The sequence below is a fragment of the Somniosus microcephalus genome, chromosome 11 (genome assembly GCF_052327205.1).
Source record: "Somniosus microcephalus isolate GS21.2 chromosome 11, FLI_Smic_1.0, whole genome shotgun sequence".
Lineage (NCBI taxonomy): Eukaryota > Metazoa > Chordata > Chondrichthyes > Squaliformes > Somniosidae > Somniosus > Somniosus microcephalus.
Genome location: NC_140997.1, coordinates 217,818,674 through 217,840,612, shown reverse-complemented (window position 1 = coordinate 217,840,612; position 21,939 = coordinate 217,818,674). Strand labels below are relative to the sequence as shown.

Genomic DNA, 21,939 nt, shown 5'->3' with positions numbered 1-21,939 from the left:
CACCAATGTAGGAATGTCTAGTTCCTATCCAAAAGACTGAGGTCCACTCAGGCGATCAAATAAACGAGGTTTAATGAAAACTAACAGAGTTTAACGGATAACTACAGGAGAACATCGAATATAGGTCTAATCAGTTCGGAGGCTCCACGAGGACTGCTAGGGCGGTCCCGTGGCTGACGTCATCACGTTTTTCCCGCCGGTGGGGGATCACGTGATGAACGGCATGACGTCATCGCGTTTACCCACGCTATTAAAGTGATCGCGCTCTGTACATGTAAACAGTGAAAACAAAGATACAGACTCAGGCTGTAGCCAACATATTATTAAAGGGAATTATATATAATTGATTGGAGTCCCTTAGTGGCTCCGCCACAATAGCATCTTTAAAGTAGTAAAATGTCCCAAGGAGCTTCACAGAGGTGAAAACAGATGCGTAGCAATTGCAGAATGCTGGGAGGTAAGCAAAGACATGGTTAGAGGTATGTCTCCAGGACTGTGAAGGTAGAGAAAGTGATACCAAGATGTAGGGGTTTAGTGAGAGCATCCCAGAGCATGACCAAGACAGCTAAAAGCTCTGCCACTGAAACTGGAATAGGGGGTGAAGGAGAGGGGTGGAAACACAAGGGAGGCCATTCGGAGGATACGTGGTGACATGTAGGGCTAGAGGAGGTTGCAGAGGTAGACAGGAGCAAGCCCATGTAAAAGACAAGGAGGACTTTTAATTCAGTGCATTGGGAGACAGGGAGTCGATGGAGTTTATTGAGGACAGCAAAATGGTAGGAGAGTACGACTTAATGCAGAATCGTACGTTAGCAACTGGATTGTGGATGAGCTAGAGCTCACCACAGATGGAACTCAGGACAGGAGGCTGGCAACGAAAATATTGGAATAAGTCAAGCCAGGAGATAATGGGGGAAAAATTCAGTATCGCCCCGTTTGGGGCGCCATTGTCGGCCATGCACAAAGTTTAGCGCCTGGCACTAATTATCACCTCCGACAGCAAACTTGGCTTTTATCGCCCCTGGAGGTGATTGGAGCGCTAAATCAGGCGCTTCACACCTGTCTTAAGGCGCAAACGCCGAGGAGCGAGGCGCTACCTCAGAGTGCTGGCGAAGCAAGGAAGGGCAAATCAAAATAAACCTGCAAAGTGCTGCTCAGTACTCAAAACTCCTTCACACAGCATTGAATCTCTCCAGAAGTCTCTCTCTCTCTCTCAGAATGCGTGGTGCAAAAATGTCACCGACAAAAAAAGGCAGGAAGCGGTCGCCTTTAAATAGCGCTCCCCTAGTCCCTTTCTGACAGCATAACGCTCCCCTCAACCTGTCATTGCTAGCAGCCGGCGGTAAGGCAGGGGGCGCCACTCAATATCCGGTCCGGGGCGCTGCGCACTCGACTGACGTCACAATCTGCCAGCGCAGGAGATCATGGCGGTAGTGTTTAGCGCCGCCGCAAAATGTTTAGTTAATTTCGTGAGCGGCGCAAACATCGCCGCGCCCGGGCGCTAGTTGCTTTGCGCCCCATTGGCGCCCTCTTAAGGCACTAACGGGAGGCGCAAACAACTGAATTTTCCCCCCAATGAAGCAATGGACGAGGGTTTCAGGGTGATAAGGGCAGAAGCAGGAGGTGTAAATGGGTGGTCACGGTAATAAAAAAAAAAGACTTGCATTTATATAGCGCCTTTCATGACCTCAGGACGTCCCAAAACGCTTTACAGCTTTTTGAAGTGTAGTCACTGTTGTAATGTAGGAAACGTGGCAGCCAATTTGCACACAGCAAGGTCCCACAAACAGCAATGTGATAATGACCAGGTAATCGGTTTTTAGTGATGTTGATTGAGGGATAAATATTGGCCAGGACACCGGGGAGAACTCCCCTGCTCTTCTGCGAAATAGTGCCGTGGGATCTTTTGTGTCCACCTGAGAGAGCAGACGGGGCCTTGGTTGAACGTCCCATCCAAAAGACGGCACCTCCGACAGTGCAGCACTCCCTCAGTACTGCACTGGAGTGTCAGCCTAGATTTTTGTGCTCAAGTCCCTGGAGTGGGACTTGAACCCACAACCCTCTGACACAGAGGCGAGGGTGCTGCCCACTGAGCCACTGGCTGAACAGGGCATGGGGTTTGAAGCCAAACTGAAGGTCAGAGACGATAAAAGCTGCTCACCACGAGTTTCAGCTTGAGAGCGCAGCTGGAGAAAAAGATGGAATTAAAGGCTATGGTGCAAAGTATGAGGTGGGAGTTAGACAGGTTGGCTTTTGTCTTGCCGACATTGAGTTGGAGGAAGCTCTTGATGATCAACAACAAGCAGTAGGAGAGCACATTAAGTGGAGTCAAGGGTGGGGGGGGGAAATTGATAAAGCAGGATGGTGCCAGAGTACATGCCTACTGATGTCATCACTGAGTCATCTCGCCATCTGTAGCATGCTCAGATCAGAAGGTAAATATTTCTGAATTTGGAAAGAGGGGGAAAACAATCAGAATACGTGTCACGCTTATCTGCTTTTGCGCAGACAATTATAGAGCTGCACTGGCACAGAGCCCTGCGAGCAAGGTCCCAACTCTTCTCATCTGAAAAAGTTGTGGGATGGCTCCAAAGGGAAACAAAGAAACTTACTAGATACCAAGATCAAAGTTTGAAAAAATACAGTAGCACAGAAAAAGAGACAGCTGGCAAAACAAGTACAGGGGCAGCAATAGTTCAGAAACATGCGCATTACAGCCACAAATGACAAAGTATGGAACAACCTCCCTCCTTACCCAAGGGTTCATAGGTTTGAGGAACAGTGCTTAGCTTTTAGATCAAGGGCAAAAAGCTCATTTTGATTTAGTTCAACTGAACTTAGGAGCCATCTCAGGATGATCTGTATTTATCTTGTGATCTTATGAGTGACACGTTGCATCCAATTAAAAAGGGAGAAATCCCACAATGTGCCTTGTCCATGCTATATTATTATTAAATGAAAAAGTAATGCATCAATTGTTACTACTGCACTCCATGAGATTTCACTGCAAAATCTAAAAAGAAAGGCGGTTTAATGAACAGCAGTTGAGAAAAAACTCACCCTGGACAAAGGAAGCTTTTATCTTACTGGGACTGGCGACATCAGCCCATTTGTACTGAGTTAGCAGACCTCAGCCAGAGTAGCAGTAATCAAAAATCAAATCAAAAATCAAAATCAAATCAACTTTTATTGTCATTGTTAGTGCACAAGTGCAGTACAACGAAATGTAGGCTTGCGGCTCCCGAGAGTGTACATTTGGATTAAGACATTTAAACATTCAACATACATTTGGCTTGTAGTATATTAACATAAATATAACCATAATAAAGTGCATTGGCAGATGTGCAGGCTTTAGGGTTTATTTGTGGAGTTCAGTAGGATGACAGCCCTGGGAAAGAAGCTGTTCCTAAATCTGGTCGTACGGGTGCGAATGCATCTGTAGTGTCTCCCAGATGGCAGGAGGGCGAACAGACTGTGGCTGGGGTGGGTAGGGTCTTTGATGATGGACCGTGACCTCCGTAGACAGCGTTTCTGGTATATGCGCTCTATATGGTCGGTAGCCGGGTGCCGGTAATGCGTTGGGCAGTTTTGACTACCCGCTGCAGGGCTTTCCGGTCATAGTAGCTACAGCTGCCATATCATACTGTGATACAGTTTGTCAGGATGCTCTCTATAGTGCAGCGGTAGAAGTTAGAGAGGATCAGGGGTGACAGATTACATCCCTTCAACCTCCTTAGGAAATATAGGTGCTGCTGGGCCTTCTTCACCAGAGAGGAGATGTTGAGGGACCAGGAGAGGTCTTCCGTGATGTAGGGGTCCAACTGGGTTCGGTAGCATAGTGGTTATGTTCCTGGACTAGTAATCCAGAAGCCTGGATTAATATTCCGGAGACGTGAGATCAAATCCCACCACAAGCAGCTGGGGAATTTAAATTCAATTAATTAAATAAATCTGGAATTTAAAAAAAAGCTAGTATCAGTAATGGTGACCATGAAACTACCGGATTGTCGTAAAAACCCATCTGCTTCACTAATGTCCTTTAGGGAAGGAAATCTGCCGCCTTGCCTGGTCTGGCCTATATGTGACTCCAGATGTGGTTGACTCGTAACTGCCCTCTGCGGTTCAAGAAGACGGCTCACCGCCACCTTCTCAAGGGCAATTAGAGATGGGTAATAAATGCCGGCCTTGCCAGCGACGCCCACATCCCATGAACGAATAAAAAAAAGTCCCCTAGTTGGGAGAGTGTAAATTGTGCAGAGTTGTGGTCCTGACCACCACCCAGCAACCCCTGCTGAAAGTGTACATGGATGGATGTCAATTGAGGACAGCATTGGGTTCAGCTCAAACGTATTTGCTAACTCACTGGCATATGAATAATGCCAACTTGGGCAAGATACTGGGGAGTGATCACTCCCTATGGAATTGAAACCCAGCAAGGCTTCAACGTATTTAGGTGAAAAGGGAAGAAAAATGGAGGGAGAAACACAAAAATGCTAATTAAAGCTAAAGTCTAGAAAAGAATTAAAAGATGAAAAATACAGTAAATTGTATTTAGGTCATAAAAATACAAAGCAGAACTCTCAATTAACCCCAGGCCACTAGGTCAATAGTACTCCGCAACGCACGCTCATTGCACTGTACCCCTAGGCCAAATGCTTCAAACACACTTGATTATGTAAATTACAGCAAGTAAAGATTTGATAGCTAATTTTTTTTAAAACTGCGGGTAAGTGAGTTCTGTGGACTACTGTAATGTGGCCTTGTTTCAGCTCTGTTCATACGAGTCATCACAATGTAAAACATTAAAAGGCAATTTTCACGATATGTTGGTGGATTGTTCGGAGCTCAAGTCATTAATGATAAGCTAGCGGAAGAGTTCTGAATATACAAATTGAATGGAACCGCCTGCTCCAACTTTTCAACTTGGTCTTGTCCCATCACGACAGGGTATAACCACAAAAACTGGACATTTGGTAACTTTTGTATTCCATGGCTGTAGAATGGGTACAACTTGAAAATTATGCAAATATACGTGATGATGGGGTGAGGTGGAAGAACAGAGACAGCAAGGTGCGGTAGGTTAGAAAATTGTCTACTCCCTTTTGGAACTCGCATTCCGTTACTTACTGGACTGACAAGCTCACAGTTAACAAATGCGCTAGACAAATAAAGGTATATTTAGTATCACAACATTTACCTTGTGTAATGCTAGAACCTTAGTTATAAAGAATTACATTACTGATATTATACTGCGTGCCTGTTTTGTAATAATGGAACACATGAGTACATGGTATACTCCAATGTGCAACATACATTGTATTGAACAAGTAGGGAGCTACAAGTGTAGACTTTTAAAAAAAAATGCTGTTCCAGCATTAACTTTAAGCTCTTTGTGGAATCAAAATCATTAGCCAAATATTCTAAAAGCGAGCTAGAGTGAAATGAATCTGCAGGATCTCACTAAATTTGGCACCAAAATGGGAATTAGAGAAGCCATAATAAAAGATGGCCCAGGAAAAAGACCGTACAAAGAAAATGACACTTTTTCTGGGTCTGAGTTCAGGCACATTATTGACAGCAGTGCGGTAAAAATTTGAAGCCAGCTACACCTTAATTGACCTGCGTGTTTCTGATGTCACTACCAGTAAGGAGGGAAGAAAGAAATAAGAATCTCAATCTTTCGCCTCCCTCCTGAACAAACCCAACTGTTAGGAAAAAAAATTGTGAACCTTTGCATAAATAGAAATGTTCTATCTAGTGAACCACACCATGCATAAAGGCTGTCTAAGAGCATAGTCTGAGGTTTGGACCTCGGAAATTTGCATTTTCCATTTCGCAGGACAAAAAACATCCTAAATAGGGGAGGGAGAAGTAAAGTAGCTTATAAAGAAAGATTAAAAAATGTAAATAAAAATAAATTAGTAAATTGCCAATTAAGCATTTGTGGAGATAACGCACAAGAAAGTAGCAGGTGAAAGGTTCTTTAAAAAGGTGAATGCAGAAGATTGCTTGGAAACAGGCAAAAGTGAAACATAAGTTTGCATAGTTCAGAGATTAATCCATTGCTTTCTATAGATATAAACATGACAGGGCAAGCCTGGAAGAATATCTTGCAAGTTACCAATCCAAATCAATAAATTTCCTTTTAAAAGTAGTTAATAGTGGACTGGATGGTAAATTTCTATTACTGATATTTCCCTACTTAAGTTTCAACTATCACTACAGACAACTCACTCCTGGGGTTTTGCCAGAGCTGCACGATAGCAGACGAGGGGTAACCTGGACTTTGCTCTGGTGTGAGAGGAGGATTTGGCCTCAATGTGGGCCCTACCTTGCCCTTCACCAGTCAGCAGCACAAAGACTAGATATTCCTGTATAGAGCACTGGAGATGCAAACATATACTCTACTGGTCCCAACCACTAGGTTATCAATTTAGGGAGAAAATAAACCTCTCAATTTATCTTGGGCAATGATGTTACACATCACCCACTGGTAAGAAGACAACCTCCGCTTGGCCTCCACCAATGATGCTGTATAGGCAGTTGCAAGACAGGCACCTGTGTGACAAATAATCCAGGTTGATTCTCCTACAACTTTCCCTCTGTCCCACAACAGAACAACCAAGAATTAAGCACTGCTAAATCATTGGCTTTCTTCGCTTTCAAGATCAGGAACCAAGCATTGCTTAAGTGTTGGCTTTCTTTGCTTCTACTTCAGTGACCTCCATATCCCACTTTTCTCATCTGCTTTCTCTAGTTGTTTCGCTCTCCTTGATGCTTGCTGTTATTGAGGGGAGAGTTAGAGCTCAGTTATTGGAGCAGTGGCACTTGTGAAGTGACTTGGTAACCATAGAGTAGTTTCACCAAGATTATGGGTATACCCTTTCTCCCATGGCATAATCAACACTCATAATTTACCCAGACTGAGCAGGCAAGGCTGCAAAGTGGGCCAAGAAGCTGGATGAAGGTTGAGACAGATTGAGAAACTGGGAAAGGCAACAAACAATCCACTGAGGTTTTACCTGCCGCCTCTACCTAAAGGCACCATTACCGGCAATAGCATGCCACAGTCTCAATTAAACCTATGGTACTCAATTCAAATGGCTATCCTTCATGTAAGCTTACACCGCAAATGTCAGGTTATTAAACAGTAGAGGGCATCGACCCAGTTCTCTCCCAATGTGCATTTCCCAGCTGATGTCAATGGATGATGATTGTTAGCAGGAATTCGAGCTGATTTTACCCTTTCTCAGCCCCAAGCTCAATTATTGCACTCAACTACATCATGGGTTGAGATCAGATAACACAGATAAGGAACTGAATCTGGAACATTCTGGTGTGTTTGGCTTAGAATAGTACCTTTACATACTAAACCACTGGGGATTTGTGAAGCTTTATATTTTAAATATTTTCCGTAAATTCAAGAGAATGTTGAAACGGATTCTTTTGCCCTCAATCTGGTTCAGTACAAACACTGAGTCGAATACTGGTTGAGTTCAACAGTTGTTTTATTCTGTTGTCCCGGGAGACTTACTCTGATACAGCACAGTTCTGACTCCAGCAGAGTCTCGACAGGTTCCACCAGAGCAAGTAATCTTTCATACAGAGTACCACATTATTATACTTGCTTTTGAGAAGACATTAACACATCTTACAGTCTGCACCAATCCTGAGCTGGGCACGTACACATTTAAATTGATTTCCTGGCCTGGCAGTTTGAAATAAAGAAGTCACATTTCACTGAATGGTTTATAGTTTAGGAAATATGCGGGTAATGGTTTCACGATCACCTAATCAGTATGGTAATGCGTTTTCTGATCGCCTATTGTCTGTATATCCTCTGCACTCCGCCCTACACTGTTTCCACCAGCAAGGTGTGACGTTGTGGGTGCCAGCCATATTAGCAGCCACAGATCAGTTTAGCTTTTCCCGAGTTAACATGATCATCTCTTACAATATGCAAGTGACTCAGCGATGTCGACATTGCACCACCATTTTAGGCTAACAGGATCCTCCATTTTAGATTGACAGGGTCCTTGGCCATGCGAAGCGAGTTGTTACCTTATTTTTGCATTCTATATCCTCAAGAACAGGAGCAACAAATTCTTCCAGACCTGCAAAACGGTGAAGGAAGCAACAGTGGCTACATGCACCATGCAGACTACAGCCAGACTATCACTATCTACCTTTCAGCGGAGCTACTTTGGCTGAAACCTTCAGCTGTAGTAGTTCATGTCTTAAAGAACCTGTTAAGAAACAAAGTTGGAAAACAGCTTTAAAAGTCAAATCTTTTTTTGACTCTCACCCTGTCAAAATGTTCACTGTTCAGTTCTTACGTATGGATAGATAATTTCATTCAAATACCATCTCCAAACGTTAACTAGTTTTTTTTTTACAACTTCTATACAGTACAGAACCCAATCTTTCACCAGTTACGATATATGCCATGCAAATCCAGACATCAATAAAAACCCTGGGCAAATGCCCAATGACAATTCTCTCATTCTTACCCATGCCAACTTATCATTCCCCCAGACTCCTAGCAAATAAACAGCACCACTGACATCACAAGGATTTGATCCTCCATGTCCTAAATCTCAATGATAGTCTCCTCTGGACTGGGACGATTCTGACTGTTACAACAAATCATTTGAGGTTACCCAGCTAATGGCTTCAGTGATCTAACTATTCATTGGTATCCCTAAATCCCTTTCCTGTGGCATGCCCACAATACAAGCTAACACTTCAGTGCAGTACTGAGGGAGTGCTGCAATGTCAGAGGTGCCGTCTTTTGGATGAGACATTAAACCGAGACCCCATCTGTAAAAGAACCCATGGCACTATTCGAACAAGAGCAAGGGGGTTCTCCCAGTGCCCTGTACAATATTTAGTCCTCAATCAACACCTAACAACAGATGCTCTGGTCAATTATTTGATTGCTGGTTGTAGGGCCTCGCTGTGCATAAATTGGATGCCCTGTTTCCCTACATTACAACAGTGACTACACTTCAAAACCGAAAGGCGCTATATCAATGTAAGTTCTTTCTTATGACCTGTAGAATATTAGTCATTTATCGTACTTTGCTACTTTTTAAAATTTCTTCCTTATTTCATGACTTTGCGTTGTCTAAATTAAATGACCTTTCGGACTTGTCATCCCAGCTCTTCAATCCAAGTCCTTCCGTATTTGATCAAATTGTTCCCAGTCAGTTGTTGGCCCAAGCTCAGGCCTAACCATAACCCTTACCCCTACACCAGCTCTCACTCGCCGTACATATCGAACCCTAACCCCAGCTCTCACTCACGGTACATGCTGAACCCTGACCCCGGGGCTCACCCCCGGTACATATCGAACCCTAACCCCAGCTCTCACTCACGGTACATGCTGAACCCTGACCCCGGGGCTCACCCCCGGTACATATCGAACCCTAACCCCAGCTCTCATCCCTGGTACATACTGAACCCTGACCCCGGGGCTCACTCACGGTACATATTGAACCCTAACCCTCACCCCCAGTACATACTGAACCCTGACCCCAGCTCTCACCCCCGGTACATACTGAACCCTGACCCCAGCTCTCACCCCCGGTACATACTGAACCCTGACCCAAGCTCTCTCCCCCGGTACATACTGAACCCTGACCCCAGCGCTCACAACCGGTACATACTGAACCCTGACCCAAGCTCTCACCCCCAGTACAGACTGAACCCTGACCCCAGCGCTCACAACCGGTACATACTGAACCCTGACCCCGGCGCTCACACCCGGTACATACTGAACCCTGACCCCAGCTCTCACCCCAGTACATATTGAACCCTGACCCCAGCTCTCACCCCCGCTACATACTGAACCCTGGCCCTGGCTCTCACCCCTGGTACATACTGAACGCTGACCCCGGTTCTCACCCCTGGTACATACTGAACCCTGACCCCAGCTATCTCCCCCTCTAGCCAAGCTGTTCCAGTACAGCTACAACACTGGCATCTATCTGACAATGTGGAAAACTGCCCAGGTATGTCCTGTCCACAAAAAGCAGGACAGATCCAAACCGGCCAATTACCACCACAGCAGTCTACTCTCAATCATCAGCAAAGTGATGGAAGGCATCGTCGACCGTGTTATCAAGCGGCACTTACTCACCAATGCCCAGTTTGCGTTTCATCAGGACCACTCGGCTCCAGGCCTCATTACAGCCTTGGTCCAAACATGGACAAAGGAGCTGAATTCCAGAGGTGAGGTGTGGTGAGAGCGACTGCCCTCGACATCAAGGCAGCATCTGACCGAATGTGGCATCAAGGAGTCCTAGTAAAATTGAAGTCAATGGGAATCGGGGGGGAAACTCTCCACTGGCTGGTGTCATACCTAGCACAAAGGAAGATGGTTGTGGTGGTTGGAGGTCAATCATCTTAGCCCCAGGACATCGCTGCAGGAGTTCCTCAAGGCAGTGTCCTAGGCACAACCATCTTCAGCTGCTTCATCAATGACCTTCCCTACAACATAAGGTCAGAAATGGGGATGTTCGCTGATGACTGCACAATGTTCAGTGCCATTCACAACTCCTCAGATAATGAAGCAGTCTATGCCTGCATGCAACAAGACCTGGACGACATTCAGGCTGGGGCTGATAAATGGCAGGAAATGACTATCTCCAACAAGCGAGAGTCTAACCACTACCCCTTGACATTCAAAGGCATTACCATCGCCGAATCCACCACCAACAATATCCTGGGAGGTCACCATTGACCAGAAACTTAACTGGACCAGCCACATAAATATTGTGGCAACAAGAGCAGGTCAGAGGCTGGGTATTCTGCGGCAAGTGTCTCACCTTCTGACTCCCCAAAGCCTTTCCACCATCTACAAGGCACAAGTAAGGAGTGTGATGGAATACTCTCCACTTGCCTGGATGAGTGCAGCTCCAACAACACTCAAGAAGCTCGACTCCATCCAGGACAAAGCAGCCCGCTTGATCGGCACCCCATCCACCACCTTCATCATTCACTCCCTCCACCACCGACGTACCGTGGCTGCAGTGTGTACCATCTACAAGATGCACTGCAGCAACTCGCCATGGCTTCTTCGGCAGCACCTCCCAAACCCGCGACCTCTACCACCTAGAAGGACAAGGGCAGCAGGTGCCAAGTTCCCCTCCAAGTCACACACCATCCTGACTTGAAAATATATTGGCTGTTCCTTCGTCGTCGCTGGGTCAAAATCCTGGAACGCCCTCCCTAGCAGCACTGTGGGAGTACCTTCACCTGACGGGACTGCAGCGGTTCAATAAGGCGGATCATCGCCATCTTCTCAAGGGCAACTAGGGATGGGCAATAAATGCTGTCCTTGCCACATCCTGAGAATGAATAAAAATATACTGAACCCTGACCCCCCAGCTTTCACCCGCCCGTACATACTGAACCCACCCTGTAAACAATGAACCCTGACCCCGCCACTCACCCTTTTTGTGGCCGGCCCGGCCCCGGGTTTTGGGCATCTCTGTTCTGGATGATTGCCGCTTTGACTCGACCGGGACGATGCTCTCGGTTGGCGGGGCCCTGTATCAGCCAACAGAAGGCAGTCTCCCCTGGGACTTGCTACTGGCCTTCACACGAAGTAAAACGGCTAAAAGCGGCTGTTTACTACAATTGTTGGTACTGTTGTTGTTGATTTTCTGGCTAGGATGACGGGACAACCACGCGCAAACCTCCACCATCTTTACTCTAACTCCCACACTGTGCTGTTTTCGCCGCCGGCTTCGCGCGGGATGACGGGAGCTGTAGTCCGCGCCGCCGCCGGGGACGCAGCCTGTCAAGGGGCCGGTGCCAGCGGCAGGCACTACAACTCCCGGCCTGCACCGCAGCCATGGCGCAGGCGCAGACTCACAATCCGGGCTGACGCCGGGTGGTTGGGGGGAGGGGAGAGGTGAAGACTCGCGGGCCCGGCGAGCAGCAGCACCACGTGACCTCTCGGCCCACGCGCCCTGGGTCAGGCGGGAGCGCACATTGTGATAGCAAAATACTGCAGATGCTGGAAATCCGAAATAACAGGAGAAAATGCTGGAAAAATTCAGGTAACATCCGTGGAGAGAAATTAGAGTCGACGTTTTGGGTGAACCCTTTTTCAAAACTGGAAAGGAAATGAAATAGATGGAAATGGAAGGCAGGGCTGCGATAGAACAAAAGAAGTAAAGAGACATTAAGAGGTATTCAAAACCAATTTCAGATCATAACCTTGGCCCCTATTACATTTTTACTTATATTTTTTTCCACCCCTTTGTTTTGGGTTTTCCCTCCCCCCCCTCCCCTCCCCTTTTTTTTCTCTCTCCCACATGGCAGCTGTCTCTCATCCTGCCAGTACACTTCATTCCTAATCTGAGCCGTCTTCTGTCTCCACTGTCTGTAATGATATCAGCAAATAGTAATGGTATTTGCCTGTTTGATTATGATGCCTTACCAGTATGTTTGCCTGATTGATTACTTATGCCTGACCAGCAGAGGGCATGTGACAGAGACAAGCAGTTTAGTTTGGTTTTGGTTTCGTTTTAGATGGATCTGTAGCATGGTGTCTCCTGTAAGGCTGTTAACCAGAGTTGAACAAACATTAGATTAAAAGACATTCTCTTTCATAAATGTCTCGTCATTGAACCCACATACAAATCGATACACTGTCCTATTACCATCTCGTCTGGTTTTGAATACCTCTTAATGTCTCTTTATTTCTTTTGTTCTATCGCAGCCCTGCCTTCGATCTATTTCATTTCCTTTCCAGTTTTGAAAAAGGGTTCATCCGAAACGTCGACTCTAATTTCTCTCCACGGATGTTGCCTGGCCTGCTGAGTTTTTCCAGCATTTTCTGTTGTTATTTCGCAAATTGTGATCCTTGCTGCATATAGTGTTTGCAGCAACTAGGGGAACAGCAGCACAGTGGTTATGTTACTGAACTAGTAATCCACAGTAATAACAGAAAATGCTGGAAATACTCAGCAGGCCAGGCAGCATCCGTGGAGAGAAATATATTTCTTAAGGCTAAAGGGATCAAGGGATATGAGGAGAAGGCAGGGACCGGGTACTGAATTTGGATGATCAACCATGATCACATTGAATGGCGGAGCAGGCTCGAGGGGCTGAATGGCCTACTCCTGCTCCTATCTTCTATGTTTCTATGAAACAGAGTTAACGTTTTAAGTCTGGGACCCTTCATCAGAAGATTCTGATGAAGGGTCCCAGTATTTCCAGCATTTTCTGTTGTTATTTCAGATGTCCAGCATCCGCAGTATTTTGCTATTATAGTAATCCACAGTTACTGTTTCTCTCTTCATAGATGCTGCCTGACCTGCTGAGTTTCTCCAGCATTTTCTGTTTTTATTTCAGATTTCCAGCATCTGCAGTATTTACTTTTTGTGGTAATCCACAGGCCTGGACTAATAAACCGGAGTATAGGAGTTCATAATCCCACCATGGGCAGCTGGACAATTTAAATTCAATTAATATAGAAACATAGAAGATAGGAGCAGGAGTAGGCCATTCGGCCCCTCGAGCCTGCTCCGCCATTCAATGAGATCATGGCTGATCATCCAAATTCAGTACCCTGTCCCTGCCTTCTCCCCATATCCCTTGATCCCTTTAGCCTTAAGAAATATATCCAACTCCTTCTTGAATATATTTAATGAATTGGCCTCCACTGCCTTCTGTGGTAGAGAATTCCACAGGTTCACCACTCTCTGGGTGAAGAAATTCTTCCTCATCTCTGTCCTAAATGGCTTACCCCTTATCCTTAGACTGTGACCCCTGGTTCTGGACTCCCCGGCCATCGGGAACATCCTTCCTGCATCTAGTCTGTCTAGTCCTGTTAGAATTTTATAAGTCTCAATGAGATCCCCTCTCATTCTTCTAAACTCCAGCGAGTATAAGCCCAATCGACCCAATCTCGCCTCAAACGTCATTCCTGCCATCCCAGGTATCAGCCTGGTGAATCTTCGCTGCACTCCCGCCATGGCAAGAACATCCTTCCTCAACTAGCAACTAGGGGAACAGCAGCACAGTGGTTATGTTACTGAACTAGTAATCCACAGTTACTGTTTCTCTCTTCACAGATGCTGCCTGACCTGTTGAGTTTCTCCAGCATTTTCTGTTTTTATTTCAGATTTCCATCATCTGCAGTATTTTCTTTTTGTAGTAATCCACAGGCCTGGACTAATAAACCAGAGTAAAGGAGTTCATAATCCCACCATGGGCAGCTGGACAATTTAAATTCAATTAACATGAATCTGGAATTTGAAAAAAAAGCTAGTATCTAGTAATCGTGACCATGACTACCAGATTGTTGTAAAAAAAAACATCCGGTTCACTAATGACCTTTAGGGAAGGAAATCTGCCGTCCTTATGTGTTCTGGCCTACATGTGACTCCAAACCCACAGCAATGTGGTTGATTCTTAATCTGCCTTCTGAAATGGCCCAGCAAGTCACTCAGTTGCATTCAAGGCGGTGGCTCACCACCACCTTCTCAAGGGCAATTAGATATGGGAAATTGCCCAGCAATGTCAATGAATTAAATAATTCATAATTCGCAACAAATATATAAAGACACCACAGGAAAAATGGTCCAACAGTGGCTAACAAGAGAAATTAAAGATAGTATTAGATTAAAAGAAGAGGCTTATAATGTTGCCAAAATGAGTAGTAAACCTGAGGATTGGGAGGATTTTAGGATTCAGCAAAGGAGGACCAAGAAATTGATAAAGGGAATATAGAATATGAGTAAACTAGCGAGAGACATAAAAACAGACTGTAAAAGCTTCTATAGGTATGTAAATAGGAAAAGATTAGCAAAGGTAAACGTGGGTCCCTTACAGGCTGAGACAGGAGAAATTATAATAGGGAATAAGGAAATGGCAGAGAAATTAAACAAATACTAAGGCCGGAATTTTGCCGGTGGGCTTGGAGGCGGGACTGCTGGCAAAATCACAAAAATTGACAGCGAGCAGGAAACCCGCTGTCAACCCGCCTCCAATCAATCTTCCCAAGTGTCGGGTCCCCAATTTGCGCATGGACCCGATACCTAGCGGCGTGGAGAGGATTATAGCCACTTAACTGACTGTTAACAGGCTCTTTTTCAATTTTGACACTTCTACTTCGGGCTTCCCGACGTCCAGACACTACACCAGGTAAGTGTGGCATGTTGTGAGTCTGCTGTAATGTTTCTGCATTGATGACAGCTGCAGAAGTGGTGTGAAGGATCCAATGGTGCACTGGTGAGTTTCACAGGTAAGAAAATGTTGGGAAATTCATTTTTAATGCATTTAGGCCTAGAAATTCAGTGGGCCTTGCGCCCACTTAGCGCCTAAAGAGGTCTTTTGCGCCGGCGGGGTGGTAGCGCGGAAATTGAGTGCAGCGGTATTGGCGGCGGTAGCCGTTAGCGCTGCGCCGGGACCGATGACATCATCGGTGTGCGCGGTGGCCCGTAACGCCCCGAAACCGTGCCGATCCCCATATTTATATGCGCCCGCCTCCTCCGAAGCGGGCGCAAACAGCGAACAGAAAATGGGGCCGTCCTGCTACCATAGTGGGGCGCTTTAAAGCTGAAGGTGCGGCCGGCCGCTTTTTCGGCGGCCGCCTGCCCGCACCTCCTTCCCCGGCCTCCTCCACCCCCCCCGCGGCATTGCCGGCTGGTTTCCGTGGAGCCCGGCACTTCTCCGTTGTGCCGGGCTCTTTTGCCGGCACTCGCGATCGGGGCTCCGGCCGTTGCAGGCACCTCCCCCTTAAGAGAAGGAGGAGGCCTGCAGTACCGCAGCCTGCCGCACCGCATCGGGTGGTGCTGCGGCAACTAGCGCGCCGATATTCAGTTGCAGCGCCCCAAACGGAGGCGGGCACACCCTGGTATAGCGCCCGCTTCCGAATTGGGGCGCAGAAGACGAATATACGGCGTGCGCTAATGCCTCCCCGCCCAGCGCTAACTTTTGGGCGCGAGCGAGCTGCCCGCGCCCAAGTGAATTTCTAGGCCTTAGACTTTTCTGTAGGTAATAAGTTTTGTATTAGGAGAACCTCTCTCGCCAGTGACAGATCACTTCTGTAACCTCACCTGCAGCTGCCATCTGTTCTAGCCTAAGGAGAGAGTCACTGGAGAGCCTGGGTGCAAGAGCTCACCTGTGAACAGTCATTGTCAGTGTTTGCAGCACCTCAATGCTGTCAAACACTGAGAAATGAGCTGTCAGAGAAACATTGTGCGTGGTTCCTTTAAGAAAACTGGCAGATGATGCGTCATCAAATGATGTCATCTGACTGGCTTCTTAATTGGCCGGCAAGCCCGCAGGGCGGGCTTAACAAGGCCAATTGACGTAAAATCACGTCCGTGGGCCGGATGAAGTTGGGGGCAGGACTGGAACCCCGAAACCAGCTGATCTACTTCCACGCCGCATCGATCGAGAAAATCACGGCCAATGTATCTGTTTTCATGGAAGAAGATGCAAAAAACTTCCCGGGAATAGTGGAGAACCAAGGGTCTAGCGAGAATGAGGAACTGAAAGAAATTAGTATTAGTAAAAAAATAGTACTGGAGAAATTAATGGGACTGAAAGCCGATAAATCCCCTGGACCTGATGGCCTACATCCTAGGGTTTTGAAAGAGTTGGCTATAGAGATAGTGGTGCATTGTTGTCATTTTCCAAAATTCCATAGATTCTAGAATGGTTCCCGTGGAAGGTAGCAAATGTAACCCTTCTATTTAAGAAAGGAGGGAGAGAGAAAACAGGGAACTACAAACCAGTTAGCCTGACATCAGTCGTAGGGAAAGTGCTAGAATCTATTATTAACGACGTGGTAACAGGGCACTGCAAAAATAATAATAGGATTGGGCAGAGTTAACACGGATTTATGAAAGGGAAATCATGTTTGACGAATCTATTAAGAATTTTTTGAGGTTGTAACTAGCAGAATAGATGAGGGGGAACCAGTGGATGTGTATTTGGATTTTCAGAAGGCATTCGATAAGGTGCCACACAAGAGGTTATTAAACAAAATTAGGGCTCATGGGATTGGGGGTAATATACTAGCATGGATTGAGGATTAGTTAACGGACAGAAAACAGAGAGTAGGAATAAACGGGCCATTTTCGGGTTGGCAGGCTGTAACTAGTGGGGTACTGCAAGGATCAGTGCTTGGGCCTCAGCTATTCACAATCTACATCAATGATTTGGATGAGGGGACCAAATGTAATATATCCAAGTTTGCTGATGATACAAAGCTAGGTTGGAATATAAGTTGTCAGGAGGATGCAAAGAGGCTTCAAGGGGATATAGAAAGGCTAAGTGAGTGGGCAAGAACATGGCAAGTGGAATATAATGTGGAGAAATGTGAAGTTATCCACTTTCTTAGGAAAAATAGAAAAGCAGAGTATTTTTAAATGGTGAGAGATTGGGAAATGTTGGTGTTCAGAGGGACCTGGGTGTCCTTGTGCACGAATCACTGAAAGTTAACATGCAGATACAGCAAGCAATTAAGAAAGCAAATGGTATGTTGACCTTTATTACAAGAAGATTTGAGTATAAGAGTAAAGATATCTTACTGCAATTATATAGGGCTCTGGTGAGACCACACCTGAAGTATTGTGTCCAGTTTTGGTCTCTTTACCTAAGGAACTATATACTTGCCATAGAGGGAGTGCAACAAAGGTTCACCAGACTGATTCCTGAGATGGGGAGATTGTCCTATGAGGAGAGATTGAGTAGACTAGGCCTATATTCTCTAGAGTTTAGAAGAATGAGAGGTGATCTCATTGAAACATACAACATTTTTACAGGGCTTGATAGGGTAGATGCAGGGAGGATGTTTCCTCTGGCTGGGGAGTCTAGAACTAGGGGTCGCAGTCTCAGAATAAGGGGTCGGCCATTTAGGACTGAGATGAGGAGAAATTTCTTCACTCAAAGGATGGTGAATCTTTGGAATTCTCTACCCCAGAGGACTGTGGAGGCTCAGTCGTTGAGTATATTCAAGATAGAGAGTGATAAATTTTTGGATATTAAGCAAATCAAAGGATATTGGGATAGTGCATGAAAGTGGAGTTGAGGTTGAAGATCAGCCATGATCTTATTGAATGGCGGAGCAGGCACGAGGGGCCGAATGGCTTACTCCTGCACCTATTTCTTATGTTCTTACTTATGTTCTTAAAAAAAAAATGACATGATACTGGTGCAATGTTTTGACCTGCTGCCTCATTTCACCACCCCACCCCAAATTTTCTTCTCAAGCCACAGTGGCTCAGTGTTAAAATATTAAACGATTTGAGCATGTGCCTGCTAATACATTAAGTCATTTCCAGGCTTAAATGTCTTATTTTTAGTAATGTTTAAATGAAACTATAATGCTTTCTATTCTACCACAGGATTTTTTTAACCCTAAATCATTTCTTTTACTTTTTTTTAAGTAGTTACTTTATTGGACCCCTATTGCAGCCGGTCCTAACTCACTACCATGCTTGTCAGTGTCCTGTATGCCAACATTGAGGAGTAAGATTTAGACAGATTGCAAACCCACTAAGGCAAAGGGAATTGAGCTCTCCTGATGGCCAAGTCCTGAAACGTATCACCTTGTGTCAGCTGTGGCTCAGTGGGTAGCACACTGGCCTCTGAGTCATGAAGGTTGTGGGTTCAAGTCCCACTTCAGAGATTTGAGCGCAAAATCTAGGCTAACACTCCCAGTGCAATACCGAGGGAGTGCTGAACTGTTGGAGGTGCCGTCTTTTGGATGAGATGTTAAACCGAGGCCCCGTCTGGTTTCTCAGGTAGACGTAAAACATCCTGTGGCACTGTTTTGAAGAAGAGCGGGGGACTTATGCCCGGTGTACTAGCCAATATTTATCTCTTGACCAACATCACTAAAAAAACATTATCTGGTCATTATCACATTGCTGTTTGTGGGAGCTTGCTGTGCACAAATTGGCTGCCGCGTTTCCCACATTACAACACTGAGCACACTTGGAAAAGTACTTCATTGGCTGTTGAGCACTGTGGGACGTCCGTTGGTCATGAAAGGCACTATATAAATGCAAGTCTTTCTTCTGGGATTTTCCCCATCGTTCATGAAAGAAAGAAAGACTGTTTTGAAGAGCAATCCAGTTTATCCCACTCCCCCCTGCTTTTTCTGCATATCCTTGCAATTTTTTCTCTTTCAAGTATTTATCCAATTCCCTTTTGAAAAAAGGGAGACTTGCATATACATAGCATCTTTCACGACCTCAGGACATCCCAAAGCACTTTACAGCCAATGAAGTACTTTTTGAAGTATAGTCACTGTTGTAATGTAGGAAATGCGTCAGCCTATTTGCACACAGCAAGCCCCCACAAACAGCAATGTGATAATGACCAGATGATCTGTTCTTGTTATGTTGATTGACAGATAAATATTGGTCAGGACACCGGGGATAACTCCCATGCTCTTCTTTGAAATAGTGCCATGGGATCTTTTACGTCCACCTGAGAGAGCAGACGGGGCCTCGGTTTAACGTCTCATCCAAAAGACGGCACCTCCGACAGTGCAGCACTCCCTCAGCACTGCACTGGGAGTGTCAGCCTAGCTTTATGTGCTCAAGTCTCTGGAGTGGGACTTGAACCCACAACCTTCTGACTCAGAGGCGAGAATTACAAGATTAAAGTATCATAAAAAAAATGAGATCAACCATTACCATATTGAAATAAATTACATTGAGATGAAGTTGACGTTTCTGTTGTCAACCCTTCGTCCAAATTCGAATATACTGCAAAGGAACAACATTTAAAAAAGAGACAGCATAAAGTGAAAGCGTGGAAGAAAAAAAAATACGCCAGGGAAGAAACAGAATGACCTGTAAAGTACTTAACTGGAAACAGGGGATGGTTAAATAGCAGATGTGATATTAATATGAAATAATAGGAAAGAAACCAAAGAAATAAAATGCATTTACAAGACATAGAAAATGTCTGAACTGCTGCGAGGGTAAGACGAGTGAAAATAGAAGCACGAAAAACTGGAGCAGGTTCCAACAGCACAGGAGCCTACGAGAAGAAAAAAGCAGGTTGAAACCAAGAATGCAGACTGACCTGCTAGCATTGTGACTGTTCTGTTGGAGAGTCCCCAGCCCAAGCATAAACCCCTCCCTCCCAAGGAACCAGCGCACCCACCCCACAACAGAGTAGAAGATATCATTATTGATGTCATATTTTAGTACTGGTGCTTGAAACATTATCTCCTTGACACCCACCAGACACTTAAGGTGACAGTCGCATATACAATCGCTTTTCTCTTCAGGTTAAGAGGAGTGGTTACCACTAATAATTTTGCAGAAAATAAATAATTATAATCATTCCAGGAATTCTCTAAATATCATGTTTGCTGGTGGGGGAAGGTATTTTAAGTGCTGCTTTAACTTTAGCAGGATTTGGTTTTAATCCATCTTCAGAGTGCCTGTGGCCTAAATCTTTCACTTCTCATTTTATTCTTGAAACTTTGTTTTATCCTTGTTCAATTTGATACCTTTTTGTTGGCATCGCTTTAGTGGGGCTTCCTGTTTCCGAACATGGTCCTGTTCATCTATACTAGGGGTGAGCAATTATTTGGGCCGGAGGGCCACTTAACAAGTTTTGGTGAGCTGTTGAGGGCCGTACACCAATGTTTCCACCCCCCCCCCCAAATTTAAAGGGACCGCGCGCGGAAAAGAAATTAGAGGGAACATTGCATAAATATAAAAATTGCATAAACATAAATTCAGATAGTAGTCAGATACTATCTTAAATACACAAAATATAGTGTAAAATAGTAAAACCTTCTGCTATTAAATGAATGAAATGATTGATCGATCAATTACATGTTGTACTGAAAGTCTATGTGGTTCGAGACTGCGGGGCCTCCGATGCAAGAGGTGTTCTCTTTTCAGTGTGCGGAGTATGGGAGCCCGCGGCTTCGCAAGGCTTGAACTACAATTGTGTTACCTGGAGTCCTTGTGCTCCAGGATCCACTCCCGTGTCTAAGACGACGATGAGAACTCCCCTGCCGTCGTAGTCTGGGTACTGGGAGAGGAAAGACGCAGCACCGGTCTCTTTCTTTGGTAAGAGTCATCGAGGTGTGCAGCCATGATTCGACGGAGGAGGAGCGTCCAGTGCGCACGCACAGCAGCGCCCCCACCAGCCAGCGATGAGCAGTGGATTGCGGCGGGTTTTAGAAAAGTGTTTCACGGAGCCAGAGCAGGAGAGGGCCACACAGACGGACGTTAGGCCAGCTCCAAGACACACAAGGGAAGCAGATCTGCATCAGACAGACAGCAGCAGTCCCGGCAGCTTTATTTTTTAATTGCCCCGGTTCAGGGTCGCAGCCTACTCCCAGGCCGCAGTAACCCTGAGCGAGCTCACCTTGGGCCCCTCGCAAGACTCGGACGAATGTGCAGCTCAAGCTCCATGGGCCGGATAGAATGAACTGGCGGGACGGATATGGCCCACAGGCCATATTTTGCCCACCACTGAACTATACTGTGGACTATAATGTAATCTCCAAGATAATGACTCCTTCCAGACTTTCGAGTGCCTCATGAATTCTTCCTTGAAATTTTTCAAGAGCTGGAGAGATTTCAAAAGGCATGCATAGCCATTTGTATCATAGGAACATATCTTCCAAATGGAGTTGAAAAAGTAGTTAGTAGTTGGTTTTTCATCTAATACAACATGTCAACACCCATTCTTTGCATCCACAACTTTGTACAGTTTCACTCGTTCAGGCAGAATATCATCTATGTTTCAAAATGAGTAGTGATTAAATTTAAGGGATGTTACATGACTTTGGATCAGTACACAGGCACATTGTATCATTTCTTTTCATTACCATCACCTTTGAAGAAACCTATTCAACACTGACTATCCTATCAATAAGTCCATTAATGTTCTTTTACAGCTAGAAGTAGCTTTCTGCCTGGCAACTATGTA

At 45.5% G+C, this 21,939-nt stretch overlaps 1 protein-coding gene across 4 annotated transcripts in view; it reads right to left on the bottom strand.

The window, feature by feature from the left end:
- Window positions 1-11,842, bottom strand: part of LOC147111247 (interferon-related developmental regulator 2-like) — a 55,163-nt gene extending 43,321 nt beyond the window's left edge. For 2 of the 4 annotated variants that reach the window (XR_015080072.1, XM_086001965.1), the window contains exons 1-2: window positions 11,456-11,842; window positions 8,187-8,246 (exon numbers count right to left, since the gene is read on the bottom strand). Coding sequence is in view for 3 of the 4 variants with exons in the window: in XM_086001965.1 (XP_085858091.1) it covers window positions 8,187-8,246; window positions 11,456-11,492 (97 nt within the window). In the remaining variant the exon portion in view is untranslated. The remainder of the gene's footprint in view (window positions 1-8,186; window positions 8,247-11,455) is intronic. The other 2 variants (XM_086001963.1, XM_086001964.1) reach the window with 2 other exon arrangements.
- Between the last annotated feature and the right edge of the window lie 10,097 nt (window positions 11,843-21,939).